At 35.3% G+C, this 19250-nt stretch overlaps 1 protein-coding gene across 2 annotated transcripts in view; it reads left to right on the top strand.

Annotated features, from left to right (window-relative positions):
• Positions 1 to 6174: 6174 nt before the first annotated feature.
• LOC140169643 (BDNF/NT-3 growth factors receptor-like) overlaps positions 6175 to 19250 on the top strand; it is a 32472-nt gene continuing 19396 nt past the window's right edge. For both annotated transcript variants that reach the window (XM_072192922.1, XM_072192923.1), the window contains exons 1-5: positions 6175 to 6522; positions 8834 to 8908; positions 11850 to 11921; positions 13077 to 13145; positions 15580 to 15722. In XM_072192922.1, coding sequence (XP_072049023.1) covers positions 6302 to 6522; positions 8834 to 8908; positions 11850 to 11921; positions 13077 to 13145; positions 15580 to 15722 — 580 coding nt within the window. In that variant the 5' untranslated portion in view covers positions 6175 to 6301. The remainder of the gene's footprint in view (positions 6523 to 8833; positions 8909 to 11849; positions 11922 to 13076; positions 13146 to 15579; positions 15723 to 19250) is intronic.

The following is a 19250-nucleotide window of genomic DNA, read 5'->3' as shown; positions in this document are numbered from 1 at the left end:
AATACCGATACTCCTTAGTTTTTCCCTGACTTTCCAGACATAATTATGAGTAAACATCAAATTTAATGTTTACAAAACAATCAAATATATATACATTCTTTTGCATTTTGTACATAAATATTGATATCAATAATGTAGGCCTACAAACATTAAAAAAGGGGGCCTAAGAGTATGTCTAATTTTAATCATATACTAATTCCGCCATGCCCAAACATATCTTATTATGAAATCGTGTAATGGAACCCAAATTCCAATCAAAATAAAAACAAATTTGTTATCAAATACACTAGGCCTATACATTGTATTATAGGAATTTAATAGATGGTTCATTTTAATAAATAAATAGATTAACACGGGTAATGGACAAGAGAAATATTTGGCAATACCGGATTTACCAGAGAGCCAGTGGATAAAGAAATTAATTAAAATTAAAACAAATTAAATGAGAAAATGAAAGCAAGGATATTTGGCGAAGTATTGTTTTAGAATTCGAAGGAGTCCTAAATGTTATCCTGGCCCCAGGACACTGATTAATGTAAATTCGACCCATAGTTATTTTATCTACTTTTGCCAGCATTCAACCTGTTCAATGTGATTTATGCCTATTTTTAACAAAATTCCGAAATCTGACGTATCAACGTTGTATCGTGCACAAATTATGATTCGAGACTATTTCATTTGACACGGTTGTATGGATTTCAGAAGATCGGTCCTATAATAGATATCGATTAGAGAATTACAGCAAGAGGCTTTGAGGATGCCGTAATCCTCTTGACCATCAACCAATCAGAGAGACATATTTCAGAAATATATTCGTAGGATGAAACTCTTTCAACTCTGAAATATATATTTCAAGTAATCTCGTTTCACACGTTGGCTTGCAATAAAGCCATGAAGGGGCGGTAATGTTAATATACGATTTCAGTCAAATATTGGTGCAAATATACGATTTCGGTCAACTATTTGGCTATCCTTTGCCCAAAATTATGAAATGTTTATTAGTAACAACAACTCTTAGGACGGTTTTCGAGTAATTTTAGCGAAATAATGAGGTTAAATAAAAGAAAACCCACTTACAATTTTGGACGCTTAACTGTGGTGTTCTAGGGGAATTAAAATATCACAATTAACATGTTTAATTCAAAATCGTTGTCCTACAAGCACATGTTCAGATTGTGTGAACATTACAAATACAAACAATAAGGTTGAAAAATAAATAGCCATTTAAAAATGATTTTAAAAGATCGTCTATTTTATAGCTTTATGACACTGAATAGGCCAAATATCTGCCTCTGACGAAAAAAAATGTTTTCCATGCTGATTTGTTTTTGTAACAAGTACCGTATGTCATTTCAAAAGAAAGAAAAAAAGGCGGATATTACTTTTTAAAAACTCAACGCATTACTATATATTAATACGCCTATAATTAATGAATGAAAAAGTATAGAAGGCGTTGCATCCGGTTCTGATGAGGGGGAGGGGCACAAGCCGTTTTCGGCAGTTTTCCTATGGGATTTTCTAATATTTCAGATCAATGGGGGGCTTCCGTGCCCCTAACGCTACGGTTACTGCATTAACACGTTTATGGATGTATTGTGATGATCATAAGTAGGACTATCATAACATGCCTCAACGATATCAATATGTAAAAAGGTGTTGCAAATTCATAACACAGCGTGTTATAATGTAACGAATACTATGCCAAAACTTTAAAAATTAACAAAAATATCAGTATCAATAAAATCAGAACCAGAATAAATACAAAGGCATACAAATAATACTTTTAAACTTTCTAAATCAATATATGACTAAATATCAGTATAAATGAATCTCTAAATCAATTAATCAATCACTTATCAATCAATCAATAAATAAATAAATAAATAAATAAATAAATAAATAAATAAATAAATAAATAGGTCTAAATAGATAAATCTATAAATAAATAAATAAGATCTGAATGTGCCATTTATATTATTATTACAATTTTAATATTATTAATATTAGTATTAATACGACGTATTATAAACTTTAAAAAGGTGCCCATTGATTATATAATAGTTCAAGTACAGTTGAATCATGGTAGGTATTATGATACCTACCATGGTTGAATACAAGAAGACATGTTCCTCATTCCGTGCACTCACTAAATTTAGAACTCTTAGAAATTTGGCAACTCCGTATCAATTAAGCAACCTATGATTGTAGCAAAATATATATATTTTCCCGGTACATACTATTTATTGCACGTGTAATACTTGTCGACGTCACGAAAAGTATTGTACATACAATATTGTACGTACAATACGGAGTCTGAAGCGCGTTTTAGTGGTTTTTAACATTAACTACATGGTTGCTGTTCCTGAAGAATGGATTGTATTCAATCACCCGTTTGTTATTGTGTTGTAATCCTGGCTTTGCCATGCACTTACTCGTATATATAATAATCTTAATTTGATAATAAAGTGTATGGTAATCTTAGTTTAATAGTATACACATTTTAACTGTCTATGATTGTGATGGTCGAAATATAATCACAAGGTGAAAGATGGATTGTTCCATTCCACGAGCCGGAACATCTTTCACCGTGTGATTATATTTCGACCATTACGCGAATGTAAGACAGATACTATTTGTTTTATATCACTAGTACATAAATTATATTACTAAAATACTATTTAAGGTCAAATACATTAATTCATCAACATAACACCATATTTTGCCGTGATATACTTCACAATTTGGGGTCCACCCCACAACTAAATCGGCGAGTCTACGGCGCAGCACGATTATGGTAAAAACTATCACACGGAGACGCTGATGGTAAAAATGATAAATGGCAATCAACCAATGAACTGTCTAGAATGTATTTATGAGTGATATAATAGCATATATTTTAAAGTAGTAGCTTAGGGTAATAAAGGCGTCATCAGCGATTTCACCTTGCAAGTGATAAGAACAAACACGACCTACTAAAAGGTCACATTTTGGTACTGTTTAGAAACGTGATCAGTATAAACAATAAGCTAATTAAAGACACAATTCATTTTAATATTCTGAATTTAGCGGTTAATGATGCTTTTTCTTCAAACATGAAGTAGCATTCGATGCAAGTTATGTTCGAATTTGTGTATGTTTTTATTACTTTTTCTGTGTCTAAATTTCATTTCAAAGCTAAATTTGGCCAACAACATATTGATTAAGAAGAAAATCTCGTTATAACATTTATAACTATCCATTCATGCATCAATGTTTCCAATAAACTTGGCGTCTTCTGCCTGTAAGTATGCAGTCGTTCTAATTGAATCCATTTCTATGGTGTAGCTTGCGTATTGAAGGTCTAAAGTGAAGTATTGATGTATCTTTCCACATGAACAACAGGCCTATACAGTAGTGAGTCATAAAAAAAATCCGACCGACCGACCCACATATATGGTAGTAATTGTATTTAAACACCTTAGAAAACCTAAGCAGCTGGTCTTATCATGCGCGTATTTTTTTTTGGGGGGGGCTTTGTGGGCGCCAGCCCCCCGGAGTCAAAGCAGGGGGCGGCCAAAACGAAGGGGCGGCGGAAGAAAAAGGGGCAGCAAAAGCAGGGGCGGCAAAAACGAAGGGGCGGCAAAACGAATTAGCAAAGATAAAAAGGGCGTAAAAAATTGAAAAAGTATAAAAGAATTTGAAAAAATGGTGCTAGTCCTATACATCGAAAAAAAATGGGGTCAACCTTTTCGGGCTGTTGGGGAAGGGGCGGTAAAATTGAATTTTCTTCAGCCCCCGGGATAGGAGCGGCCACGGTACGCCACTGCTTATTAGACTTCAGTCCCCCTTGGATTAACTTATTGGTTGCAGTTAGACTATACAAGACTAAAATGTTCTAATATTCTTAAATGTTTGTGGACCAATATCTTTTCAATTGACATTAGTGTGTGTTTCAATCAATGTTAGTACAAATTGATTTGTAATTCATTAATTTTTTAGAAAGTTGGTCCACAGACATACAGGCTGAGTCAAAAAGAAGTCTACTCATGTTTGAGGGGATGTAACTCGAGATCTGTAAGGAATCTGCTAAAAATGAAAATACCACTGGAAAGAGCAAATGCTACACGTCTAAATAAAAGAATTGTTGCAATTGCTCGCAGCAAACTTAAGTTATACTCATTTGAATACAACCACCCATGTTTTATTGAAGGGTTCCCGTCCATTTTGAGATCAACTAACAAGGTAAAGTAAAAGAAATCATACTGGTTATTTTGGCAGTTCTACAGGAGATTATAAATTCATAATGCATGAATTTCACTCTGCTGAGCCAGAAACACATCAAATGTGGCTGATTCCATTTAGGGAGTGTTCATAAATACTGGGGGTGAAAAAATTGGAACCTCGGACATCAAAAATGTTTGATCCCCCCTAAAAAAGGGTGGATTTTTTTTGATGCCACCTTTTTATGGTCTAATTTTGTTTTGATCCCTCCCTTCATGTCCTAAAAAGATACCAAAAAGATACGTCATTAATAGTGGCATAGAGATCTTTTTGACATTGGGGTTGGAGAAAATGTCTTGAAGTCCAGTTAAACTGGTGCTGGAATGAATTTGCGCGAAGCGCAAAACAAATAGCACTTTTTAGTTTGAAATGGCCAAATATGTGGTTAATTTTGGTCAGAAACCCATCTACAGGCGTCCACATGGGGGAGGATTTTATAGACCATTCCCCCTATCAAAATAATGGGGGAATTTCCCCCCCCCCCCCCCCATCCCCCGCGATCAACGCCTTTGGTCATATTAGATATTATATACTTCATTAATATATTCTTGTTCATTGATTGGTTAAAAGTGGATCACATGACCAAAAATAGTTCTACCATCAATACTCCTATCCGTAAATAGTACCTCTAAGCCGTAAATAGTATTTTCAATGTCCCGGATGAGCCGTAAATAGTACCTCCAAGCCGTAAATAGTACTTTTGACCATGCGTTCCGCGTGCGCGCATTCGATGCGACGGAACAGTTCACGCACGCGAAACTGCCATAGCGTCATTTCGCGCTGCTGTAATTGGTTAGCCCGATTTTAGGCTATTCGATTTTTTGAAGGGTAGGTTGTGCTTAAATTGGTCGTGCTGTTCACTCAGGATAGAAGCGGGAGAGTCAAAACGTAAAATGATTTTCTTTTAACAAATCAATGAACAAAGAACATATTAATGCAGTATATAAAACAAATATATACTGCCTTTATTCGAAGTTCTGGTTAAAACTATGGTCCCTCGTTGAGATCAATTAATACTATTTTCCTTCGGGGCTGCGCCCCTCAGGAAAATAGTACTATTGATCTCACCTCGGGCCCATAGTTTTAACCAGAACTTCTCATGGCAGTATATATTTGTATAACATTACCGTTTGGAGTTATTACTCATTGGAGTCATAGTGTTACACCCAAATTGTAAAGTGCGCACATTTTGTTGATTAAGTACACAATTGAATACTTAATATTCATGCGCAAACATTTTGGAATGTACATGCCTTCTCGTACATTTTACCCCGGACTTTTACCCTCAAATTTTTGATCCCCCCCCCCTATTAAGGACTGATTTTTTTATCCCCCTTTTGAGGACCCAACATTTTTTTGATCCCTCCACCATATTTTCCAACCCCCACCAAAGTATTTATGAACACTGCCTTAGGTGCGAGTTTGGACATGTCTAATGTCTAAATTCACCGCTTAACAAGAGATATCCGCAATATCTGAAGCAATAACATTGACTTGCTCTGCTTAAATTAGTTCAGTTACATTTTTAGCAAGCAATATTGACTGACTGAGGGATACATTGGTTTGTGTTTTTAGTGTGTTCGTGTTTGGAGGTGTGTCAATCAAGGTCGGAACAATTTATGTTGTTACACATGTACGACGAAGATAGTAACATTGTGCATTTTGTCTACAATAGGAACAACACCATCCTCCGATTTTATGTGAAATCGTGAAATAAGCTTTGAGAAGAACGTTGTGGAATAAAATCATTTAAAACCTTTTACCAGATACAATTTTGGAGGATACATTTTTAATTTTGATTGATTTTTGATTTGGATACATTTCAATAAAATGCGACTTGCATGCATCTTTCAATATTATTATAACACGCGATATACATTGTATTTTGCTACGTGAGATGGTTAGAAATGTTACACTGCATTCTTGATAAAGGCATGCAGTGACTTACCTCATAAGAACGTGTAACATCTTATGTTGCTTTATACTTAATGTGAATACAAAATTGACAGAACTTCGAAAATATCAGCAGCGTCATATCAAAATGTATGATCGACAGAAGATACACTTTCTTATATTGCTGGTGTTTTGGACTGAAGTAAATATTGCTATAACAGGTTCAAGTAATATACTACATTGTATGGACCAATGTGTGTGTATAAATAATAGTACAGAGGTGAAATGTGAGCAGCCCAATTCGTACACTGTGTTGCCTATATTTGAGGAGGACATTGGATCATGGGGAGCTGCTACCATCACAAATTTGTAAGTATATATATCAATGGTGAAGCCACAAGGGTGATATCGAGTTTGATTTGTGAATGTGTGCCAAAATCTCACCTGGATGAATCTCCGGCTCTGAAAAGGGCCAAATTAATGATTTTAATTTTATTTGGGTTTACCTCTCTATGTTAGTCTGTTTGTCTCTCTATGTCTGTCTGGTTGTCTCTCATGCCTGTCTGGTTGTTACACTATGTCTATGTTTGTCTCTCTATATCTGTCTGTGTGTCTCTATATGTCTGTCTCTGTGTCCTATGTCTCTCTGGTTGTCTCTCATGTTGTCTGGTTGTTTCACTATGTCTATTAGTTTGTCTCTATGTTTGTCTGTGTGCTTCTCTATACCTGTATGTCTGTCTCTATGTCCGTCTGGTTGTCTCTCATGTCTGTCTGGTTTTCTAATGCTGTCTAGAGTAGATAGCATATTGAGGTAATTTCTCTCTATGTTTGTCTGTGTGCATTTATTTCTGTCTGTCTTTCTATATCTGTCTGGTTGTATCCCATGTCTATTTGGTTGTTTCTCTATGTCTATATGGGTGTCTATATGTATGTCTGTTATCTCTCTATGTATGTCTGTTTGTCTCTCTATGTCTGTCTGTGTGTCACTCTATGTCTGTCTGTTTGTATTGAAATAATTATATTTAAAAATGGGTAAAGAGCTCATATCATGCATCCTTTATGCTATTTATCATCATGCCTTGCAGACTTTTTCCTTTATTCCACTAGGCATCAATCAATTACCCTCTAAAGCTGTATGAGTGCTCAATACTTACGATTGAAAAAGAGCTATTCATAGCGTCAGAATCACTACATGCACACATCATACATTACATATGTCAATGGGCTATTCCAGAAAATAGATGCACACCCCCTATAGAGGAGTTCGGATATCCGGACTTTTTGTCCAGTCGTGACTGTTGGAAATCCAGACTTTTAAAGTGCCCAAAGGCAAAAAATCCGGCAGAACAATAGTTCAAAATCAGAAATCCGCAAATTGAGAGCTCATTTTTAACATTTCCGTGCTTTTTCCTTCATTTGATTGGATTTCCAAGCTTTTTCCAGTAACATTGGCAACTGGAATTCCAGTCGTTTTCAGAAAGCAGACTTGGAAATCCGGATATTTCTTTGATTGAGGGGTGTGCACCTATTTTTGGAATAGCCCAATAAAGCGCTAACTTAAAAGGGCATTCGGAGATTATTCAATCCAAAATACGTGCACATCATACACATCTTCTTCCCAGTAACTAATCCCTGCAATGGATTTGGCCATAATCTGAGACAAATTTGAAAAGATTAGCTTTTGACGTCATTGGAAAAAAATAAAGAATATAGCGAAAAATAACGTTACTTTTACAAGGTAAAAAGCAACGTTGATATGTATTGATGACACGGTACGCGGTGCCTTCATTTAGTAAGTTTCCAATACTAAAACCTAACTTTTGAAACGGTTTGTGTAAGGCACCTGCACTGTTTTAGTGCCACGCTAAAGTATATCAATCATCACGACAATTAGTAAACAAATCGTTTCTGAATTTGATTGACATGTGACGTCAGACGCAAACTTTTTTTAAATTCTGCCTCAGAGTATAGACACTGCATGAATTATGATGTCAAAAAAGACATAATCTCAAATCTCTTAAGGGGGTACTACACCCCTCGATAAATTTGTGTCTATTTTTGCATTTTGCTCAAAAACTAATAACACAGTGGTAACAAAAGTCAGGTGTATTATAGGGGCAAGGAAGCCAATTACTACACTGGAATTTCAGTGACCCAAGACAAGCGGTTCGTTATTTATGATAAGAAATAAGGTACCGCTAGGATGTACCTCATTTCCTATCATATTTACTGAACCGCTTGTCTTGAGTCACTGAAATTTCAGTGTAGTAATTGGATTCCTTGCCCCAATAATATACTTAACTTTTGTTACTAGTGTGTTATTAGTTTTTGAGAAAAATACAAAAATAGTCACAAATTTACCACAGGGGTGTAGTACCCCCTTAATCGTAATATTTTAATTTCTTCGTATTAATTTCGATAAGCTGAAATGAAAGTGGTCTAAAGGTATTTTGTCGGCCCATCATTCATTTTTAAGAGACTTTGTGATAGCCACATTCGAGGCTGATTTATAATGCGTTAGTATTATAAATATTAAGAAATATTATTTCTTAAGGTGCATTTACCACTGGATTTGAATATGGATTTATTTTTAATTGATTAAAATAAATGAATATTTATTCTTATTTGTGATACCTAAATTAATTTGATTAAAACATTTCCTTTAATTATACTTTTACAGGACCGTAACAGGGCAACGGGGGCTAATAGATATCAGCAGTTCATCATTTCAATACCTAACAGGACTTGTTACACTGTAAGTAGAACATTTACAGGACTTTTTTTCTGAACGCATGAAGAACGCGTTTTAGGGAAGTCTTTTGGTATAATTTTGATATTTCATGTTCTAGCATGTAAGGGCATATATCGAAGAATCGACATTAGAATAAAAGCGTCCAATTATTACATATTAATTACATGTATTTTATAATCTTTACTATTTCCGCTATCGACTGAAGATACCGTTATAGCGACGATTTAGGCTTTTTAGCGTCCAATTAATACCTCCTTGTCATCATCTGTTTACTACATCAGAGTACAGAAGATACAGATGAGAACTGCCTGCCGATTGGTCAAAAAGAAGTTAACATTATCAATGGGACCAATCAGCAACATTGTTAGAATAACTACACCACCCAAAAACATTGGGGTGAATTATTTGCAAAGCTCCATTCTGATTGGTGATTAAAATTAAGATATCATGTAATTGACCAATCAGAGGCATTGTTAGATCGGCAGGTAGAGCTTAGGGGGTTAAAACTTGAGAGGAAGATATATTGAATCAGTCTGGTCGCAAAATAAAGGCAGTATCTGCTATTATTAACAAAGCAGAGCAGATAACTACTTCACTTTATCTCTTATATGTTTTAAGGGCTGGGGTATGAACGTTTGGACGGTATTTATTTTGGGACATTAGACATCAGACATATCGAATTGCATTCTGAATACGAAGAATGTCATTCTGATATCAAATAATTTTGATTTTTTGAAATTCGCAATTTGATACACATTTTATGGCAAATCATTAAAATTGATATTTTGATATTTAACAGTACTTGAAGTAAACTTTATAAATCTGATGATTTATACTTAAAGTGTATGTAGGTGGGATGAAAAGCCGACGATCAATTGAAAATTTTGACCTTTCGTATTGAAGATATGGATTTTTTTTCCAAAACACCAAAAAACAAATAGGTCTTTTTGGGAAAAAATGCATATCTTCGATATAAAAGGTCAAAATTTTCAATTGACCGTCGGCTTTTTCCTCCCTGCTACATACACTTTAAGAATATATCATTAGATTTATATAATTTACTTCGAGGACTGTTATATATCAAAATTTGAAAAACATCAAATTTTTATAATTTGTCATAAAATTTGTATTATATTGAGATTTAAAAAAATGAAAATTATTTGATATCAGAAAGACATGCTTCGTATTCAGAATGCAATTCGATAGGTCTGAGGTGCTCTCATGTCCCACAAAAATACTGTCGAAACGCAATAAACGCTCATTTTGGATCCCTTAAGTAAAGAAAATACATACAGAAATGTATATCCTTTAAACACAATTGAAAAAAAAACCAGTCACGTTATAAACGTATTTTGGGTTTATTCAAAGGGTTTCACTAACATTTGATTACGATATATAAAGGTTTTTAAAATGGTTTTAAGACGTCTTTTATATGAAAAAAAGAACACACTTCAAACCATATCCTACACATGCAACGTACTTATGTACAAAGCAGTCATTTAAAAGACAAATTATCATCTTTCGTAATTAGAGTTCTTTACATGTGGCAAGTAACCAATTTACTTTAATAATCATCAAAAGGAGCGATTTTATAACAGAAAATATCATTTTGCAAACTCAATTTCAAACAATTCAAAAGTATCGATAACACCCGATTCGTCATCACAACCAGCAGCAAGAGTATCACTAGCACAGCAGATTCTCGATTGAACGGGAAAGGGGATGGCTAACACGAAACAGAATTACGTTTATGAACTTATTGTGATTTTACATCAATTAACATACAGATCAAAATAACAAATGTTATTAATAATAAATTATAATTTGTCATTGCCCAGGATTCGCACCCGTATGTAGCAATTGAGAAGACTGTTGCACGAAGTAACCGTACTTTAAGGTTAATTGATAAACCACGACTCTTCCAGATCTTTGATTTTCATATTAACCTTTATCAAAAATGTTCATTCTCTATAAAAGAAACATACAGATTTGTGGGCAGGTTATTCAAATGTCGAAAGGAAGTGCGTGCAAATTGAAGTGATGTGAATTACAGGGATGTAAATTGTGCGAGAGCGGGGAGCAAATATGTGTGGGCCAAGAATGGAAGGGGAAAAAAGCCTGTGTCCCACCAAAATTCCGATAGAGCCCCCCTTTTAAGCTCAAAGACTTTACATGTGGAGTCTCTCTAAAATACATGCTATGCTACCATTCTCATCTTTTGAAGTGCATAATAAAGCTATTATGGCTGGCTGGTATGATTGAGGAAATCTTGAACTTAAAAACCTTGCTCCTGAGGAAGAAATCACAATTTGCACCCCTTGTGAATTACAAAATATTCAGTATAAGGTGGACATATTGCCGGGAATAAATTGGGTTAGTGTGAGGTATGCAGGAATTAAGTGATGTTAGAAAGTTAGTTTGTACCGAATGAAGGAATTGAAAGAACGCTCGAATCAACCTTGAATTAAGATTAAGTCAGTTCCAGATGTGCTGTTTTTATTGTGCATTGTGTGCTCTCATCCAAAATACATGTTGCCTCATGGACAAAAGGTTGAATTTGGTATCGCAGTAAAATGACCCATGCAAATTAAACAAGTTGCTATTTACTACATTGTTTCACAAAAGGTGAGTATTGGGCGTGGCATTTATAATAATAATTTATTCTTATATAGCGCATTACATCAAAGTAAAAAAATTATTTATCATTTTATAAAAAATCATTTTATAAAAAAACGTTCAACAATAGGAAAGTTCAACTTGGTTCTCACTTAAATTTCGATTCTTTGCTAGATTGCACGTTTTTTGACTCATCCTGTAGTGCATTATTGATACCCTTGGCATTAGAATGTTCGACTCTAAATGTCAAATGTAGTCCAGCTTATTTATGAGAAGATGCAAGTAATGTTCAGTAAGTTCTGATTTTATTTTTGTTTTTTCATTGCAGAAATTTGGCAAACAACAGCATCAGAAGTATTGCCAACACTGCCTTTGTAAATAACATGCAATTGAAGCAAATGTAAGTATGGGCAGTAATAAAAAATGATCCCGTGTCACAAACTGGGGTACCTTTGTGTTATATAGTAAAAAAATGAAATGTTTCAAACATTTTACCTACACGTCTCATTTGAAGTGGTTCATCCTCCTGTGCATTTTGGAAATCGGTTAAAAAAATGAGAGAATGCGGACAAAAACAATCACAAAGAAGGGGAGATTTAACCCACCTCTTTTGTCCACATTTACAATCATTCGGAGCAAGTATTAGTCTTTTAAATGACCTTCTGTATTTATTTACTTAGTTAGATGTCTGGGAGTTCATTTAAACTTTTTTTACTAGATTCAAATTTTTAATGGGGGTTTTAGATCAAATTTACGTTATGAATCCCTCCCCCTAATCCTCCTCCCCATAATAATGTAACCTTTTCATATAAAGCATATTGATTCTTCCATTTCAAAGCCGATGTTTGATATTTGCATTTCAGCTACCTGAAATAATTGGCAATAAATCACAAGTCCTCAAAAAGGAATGACAAGAAAAATTCAGTTTATCAATAGGATAAATAATAGGATTCTAAAACAGATTGCCATGTTTGTCATGAATTTTATCCTTGTTGTTCCTTACGCTGTATTAGGCAGTGTTTGGTAATCCACAAAAAGGATATCCCATGCTGGAAAAGGAATGCAAAGAAAAACCGAGGGAAAAAATGGTACAACCAGGAAAACTGGGCTCGGTGTTATTTGTAATATTAATTTCATGGCGTAATTCCCACTTATGAAACCACACCTATCAAACAATCAATTTGACTCCATCAATCGTCATTTTGAATCGTAATTGTTTTTACATGATGGATATTTTACATTTTTCGGTTGATATGATAATATGAGAAACACAGCTGCTGCATTTACTTGGCAAGAAACATAAGTTTAATGTTGCAAATCTATGAAAAAAAAAACTGAAAAAAGAAAAAAAAAAGGATTTGCACATCTGCATAAATGCTAGCCGACTGTATACATGACGCAGCCCAGGATAAATGTCAATTTGTTGCAAGAGGCATATTTTTACTATGGAAATTACGCAAACATGCGGTTTTACATTATAGTATTGACTGTCGGAAGTACTTGAACATACTCAATTACCCTTCATATATATCTCACATTTACTTTTCCGTTACAGAGATTTCCGGAACAACAATTTTTCTACGTTTCCATGGAAACCCTTCAGGAACGTTAAAGGATTGAAACTGTAAGTATATAAATTGGTGTATGAAGTGTCTGCGGTTTTCAGCTTAAAATCTTTTTTATATCACCTATGCGACTTAAGATGTTAGGATTATTCTATGTCACTCGCCTTGCCACATTCAAACATGATCAATGGTAGGAACCTAGTATAGCATGTTTTTATTTTTTTATTTTAAGTCCTTTACAAGTGATCACATGCTATAAATATATGTGACTATCCACATCGAAACGCTCGTAAAGTCGGCTCCTGGTCAATTTTGCTTTCTTCCGTGTTTAGAAAATGTATATCATAAGCTTTACAATGATATATCATTTGACTTCAAACGATATCCAGAACTTCAATTTTGCTCCTTCAGTAAAAGGGTACATTATTTTGGTACTACAATATTTCTCTTTTTCTTCACTGCTGGTATTAAATATTAACTTGATAATTGGCGGTCACTTCAAATCATCCCCAAGTCAACGAGGTTCAGGAATGTCCTCTCATTGTTAATTGTTGGTTAACCCACCACTTGAACAGGATTTAGCCATTGCAAACAAAGACTAAAGCTATTTACTGTAAGTATAAGCTTATTATCCTCTTCAACAATAGGATTAAAGATTGATGTGCGGACTGGACTGAAATGAGAAACTTGTAGGACAATTATTGGGTACATTATGAATACAAGCTTGATGCACATTTTGGACTATAACTCGAAATACAATTTGCCGACTTTACGAGCGGTTTGAGATGGATGGTCACATATACATTTTCTTTCGAACGAAGAGTCGTAGTTTTTCATCTCTTCATGTCAGCTTAATCAATCGGAAGATACGCATTGGGCTATTCCAGTTGAAATCCACACTACCCCTGTGGAAGATTTAGCCAAAGTCTTCAACAGAGGGAGGATGAGTTTCGAATAGAATAGACAGTCGGGTAAATTCCATTTGAAATACCCCCTCCATCTGTGGAAGATATAGGTAAAGCCATAATGCAGGGGGTGTATGGGTTTCAAAATGATTAACCCTGACCAATTACATTTGAAAAACATACTCCCCCGTGGAAGGTATTTCCAAAATCTTCCACAGGGGTAGTGTGGATTTTAAATGGAATAGGCCATTTGAAGCATTTATAAATCAAACATGATTAATCAAAACACCTCAAAATAAATCTAACAAGGTCAAAACAAATGACATCACTGTTTGATGGGAATTCATACTATCAAATTCAATTTTGATGACATACCTTGTTACAGTTTCATGCTGCTAGCACACAGCACTTCATCAGACTGGCAACCGTGCTTTTTTTTCTTTCCTGAAGTTGTTACCGGTGGCGGCGCTAGAAGCTGGTCGAAAATAATCGATAAGAAATAGTTCCTTTCGTCTCTGTTCATGGTGTCTGCCAGTCCGTAACAAGGTATGTCATGATACACATGATAAATGGATCTGATAGTATAAGTCCCATCAAATCAGTGTCCAGATGAACCTAATACGACAAATGACATCACTGTGTCATCAGAATTTTAATCTGGTGGCATAATTTGGAATCATTAAATTCCGGTATCATATCCATAAGAGGTTTCGACCACCCTTTTTAAACAAACGAGTCACGTAAACAATAAACATAGGTAACAAGAATATCCTGAAAAAAGGTTTGATCCCAATCAGCATTTTACCCTGTTACATGTGCATTTTTTACGGTAATTTTTATTTTTACGGAATTGTTTGGGCAACTTTTATCCTGTATTACAGTAAATTTCCATAAAATGATAGCACATTTAATAGTGTAAAATGGATGAGTCAATGTTGTGGTACAGAAGTACCAAGGATTTTGTCTTTAAATCCAAATTCGTACTGAGCTAGGCGTCGAGATCATGATATCTGGCCAATGACATACCGTATGAGTGATAGCCATTTAATTTTGCTATGGAAAGAACACACTCAACATTGTTGGTAAAAAATCCAAACTATCGCTATCGAATTGAATGTATATTATGCAGCTTAACCCAAAACGTTACGTTTATGTTGCTATACTATATATTAGAGGCAACACTTGCTAGTATGTATCTTCCCTGTATACAACATATTATGTAGCCTATATCAAAACATTGCATCCATTACCGTTTTACCTATTTACGAACTCCGCTGACTGATTCACTACTTGCTTATCCAATGTCGTTGTCATCTCCAGAATGGATATCGAGAGGGCGCAACACATTCATTTCTTAAACATTAACTTTATGATAGAATGTGCCTAGAGCATTATTATGGTTTATTATTTTTGACGCCATACAAAAAGCATTCAACCTTGCAAGGCATTGTAACTTTTTTTATATGTATACTAAAAATCCAGTAGTTATTTTAACCAGATAAAAATAATTGGCAGGTGATTACATCCTTAGGCAAGTATTTGTTTTCTTTAAACCTATATACCATTTGTTTATTTTCTTATCATATAGTTTAGTTAATGGTAATCCTTTAAAAGATGACTGCAAAAATGCTTGGTTACGGGACTTCGTTGACGACCCTGAAAATATACCAGGCATAGAAAACGAAAACAGTGGACAGACTTTGAAGCAACTCTTTACTGAGTGCATATATGGTACGTACGTTTCAATGTCATGCTTATTGGGGGAATAGTCTGGGAGTGAAGAGCCCTTCTCTTTTCCATGAGCTTCCTGTGGGCATCGTGGTAGTGTGTTTTTTTATCTGAATTACAATCCAGGAATGTTACAAAGTATTAAATTCAATGGTGTCCTGACAAGCACCCCAGAAAGTTACCCAAGGGGAGTGTGCCTACCCGTAGTGAGTTTTGAGAGACTTGAACTGTAATTGCGCCCTACTCACGTAATCTCAATCGATAACGCGAAATTTGGCGATTGGAGCTCGTGAAAAAAAAATTGAGCTACTTGTTTCACTGAGGAAGGAACTAAGGCACCGCGTCTTATTTGGTCCTATAGTAGTTGAATCATTTTCTTACGATCCGTGACCATTCATAGCATACCTTTGTTTCTCTGTGGATTTGACTAGATGGACATATTCTAAGAAAAAATAGCTCTTATGTCCCTCTCAAAAATGGCGGGAAAATCTATTTATAGCTCATTTTTCAAAATGGCCGCCGGTGACATTTTGAAAAACATAAATATCTATATACCATGTTCTGGATAGGCTATAATGACAAATAATATGCCATTTTCCACTGTCTTTGGCATGCCCAACCTTTTCAGATAAAATGCAAAGTGTTGAGAGGTTATCTTGACCCCTAAATCCAAGATGGCCGCCAGTTCGATATATCATGAAGTGGATAGGCTATAATAACAAAAAATCGTCGGCCGTATCACATACTGACGTATTCGACATTTTCAACATTTTTGAGAAAATTGGTATGTTAGTTTGTTATGTTCTACTCTATATATTCACCAAAAATCATGCCTCAAAGTGGCTTAATTGGTAAGATATTAATGAATTTAATTATGTCGTATTTACAAAACCTTGAACTGTCTGCATCACATAGCGACGTATTTGTCGATCACCTATACTGCGCAAGCCCAGTATATCGTATCTGCAATTTGAAGAATTTGCCGTTTCACATACTGACGTATTTGCGCGACGTATTTGCGTGACTCGGCAATATACGGCAAAATTGCTGTTTTGTCCTTTTCACATACTGACGTATTTGCGCAACTGTTTCACATACTGACGTATTTGCGCGACGTATTTGTCACTTGACCGGCAAAATTGACATTAGTCCTTTTCACATAGTGACGTATTTTATTTAATATTGATTTTTTGCAGAATAAGTTATGCTCTGATAGTAATAAGTGAATAATAATGAAAATATGGTATATTTGCATCACTGTTAAACTGGTTTCAATCGACAATAATATTTTAATCAAGATTATGCAGCAAATGAAAATCGCTAGATTTTCAAGTTCGATTTTCTCGAAATGCGTATTTTGCAAATACGTCAGTATGTGATGCGGCCGACGAAATGTGTCGTTTTCAACTATATTTGGCATGCAAAACCGTTTAAGATAATATTCAAAGAGTTTGGGATCACATTGACCCCTAAATCCAAGATGGCCGCCAGCGCCATATTGACAAAAACATGAAAATCTATATACCATGAAGTGGATAGGCTATACTGACAAACAATGTGTCATTTTCCACTATTTTTGGCATGCCAAATCTTTTGTTGTCATATTCAAAGTGTTGGGGGTCATCTTGAACCCTAAGTCCAAGATGGCCGCCAGCGCCATATTGAAAAACATGAAAATCGATATATCATGAAGTGGATAGGCTATAATAACAAACAATGTGTCGTTTTAAACAATTTTTGTCATGCAAAACCATTTAAGATCATATTCAAAGAGTTATATTCCACTATTTTTGGCATGCCAAACCTTTTCATGTCGTATTCAAAGTGTTTGGGGGCATCTTGACCCCTAAATCCAAGATGACTGTCTAAGCCATGTCGAAAAACATGAACATCGATATTTAAGATGTGACACACATGAGGCCAATACTTATTTTACTCAATTACTTATACTATAGATTTTGAAAGTGTTACTTTTGAAAGTGAGACTGATAAACTAGCATGCATGCTGAAAGATCATTGCCCTGTAAAAGACAGTTTAGAAAAAGTAGAGAAATGGGAGAACATTAAGGACAATTTTTTACAATGGAAGGGCCTTGATAAATTTCAACATGTCAATACAACAGTGGAATGGGATAAAGGACCTAAGGGTTATCATATGCATGCTACTTGTTGTACCACGATGTCTAACACACACGCTCGCTGCCAAGCCACAAAACCCAAGCAAAAATCTGAGAAAAAAAAAAAAAAAAAGGCTGGGATGTCCGGTCAGCAATCATCTTTCTCAGGACCTCCTCCCAAGAAACTTCGTTCAAGTATAGGTGTTCTGCATGATAAGGCATTGTGCGTCCATAAAAGTCTAGTAACCGGGACAAAAACACTTTTGTTACTTTTGACACAAGATGCATGGAAAAGGTTCAAGGCACACACTATCTATATTGCAGATGAGATACAAGAGAGCGGTTAGATATGTTAATACCGTCAATCCCAGACGGGCAAACAGCATTTGGCTTGGAAATCAGATACCACCGTCATTGCTGGCGTCAATATGTCAGCAATCAAGCGAGAGATAATCTCAGAGAAAATGCTTAATTCTTTCAACATATCCAACAAGTCGTATTTAAAGATCGTAAAATACGCACCCTTGAAGGACTGCTCCAAGATTACATTCGCATTACTTCAAACTACGGGCACTTTTCCCAAGTAAGGTCCAGCTTCCTCAAGGAACTTCTGATCAAAGAATTTGGAAAAGACATAGGGTTTCACGTACGTATTCAGAAGAAAGTTAGTGAGCTTGTGTATGATACAAGCACTTCCGATACAAACATCGAGGTCGCGCTGTTATCACTGGGAGTAACGCTTGATTGCTGACATATTGACGCCAGCAATGACGGTGGTATCTGATTTCCAAGCTAAATGCTGTTTGCCTGTCTGGGATTGACGGTATTAACATATCTAACAGCTCTCTTGTATCCTCATCTGCAATGTAGATAGTGTGTGCCTTGAACCTTTTCCATGCATCTTGTGTCAAAAGTAACAAAAGGGTTTTGTCCCGGTTACCAGACTTTTGTGGACGCACAATGCCTTATCATGCAGAACACCTATACTTGAATGAAGTTTCTTGGGAGGAGGTTCTGAGAAAGATGATTGCTGACCGGACATCCCAGCCTTTTTTTTGATTTCTCAGATTTGGGCGTGCGTTTTGTGGCTTGGCAGTGAGCGTGTGTGTTAGACATCGTGGTACAACAAGTAGCATGCATATGATAACCCTTAGGTCCTTTATCCCATTCCACTGTTGTATTGACATGTTGAAATTTATCAAGGCCCTTCCATTGTATTAAGTTGTCCTTAATGTTCTCACATTTCTCTACTTTTTCTAAACTGTCTTTTACATGGCAATGATCTTTCAGCATGCATTCTAGTTTATCAGTCTCTTGGTTGCTCTGTAGCTCTTCAGTGTCTGTTCTGTTCTGTTCTCCATCACATGCTCTTAACGTGCAACTTTCCTGAAAGAACAAAGGTAACACTTTCAAA

Source organism: Amphiura filiformis, chromosome 14, assembly GCF_039555335.1.
Source record: "Amphiura filiformis chromosome 14, Afil_fr2py, whole genome shotgun sequence".
NCBI classification, from domain to species: domain Eukaryota; kingdom Metazoa; phylum Echinodermata; class Ophiuroidea; order Amphilepidida; family Amphiuridae; genus Amphiura; species Amphiura filiformis.
This window is presented reverse-complemented; position numbering and strand designations above follow the sequence as displayed.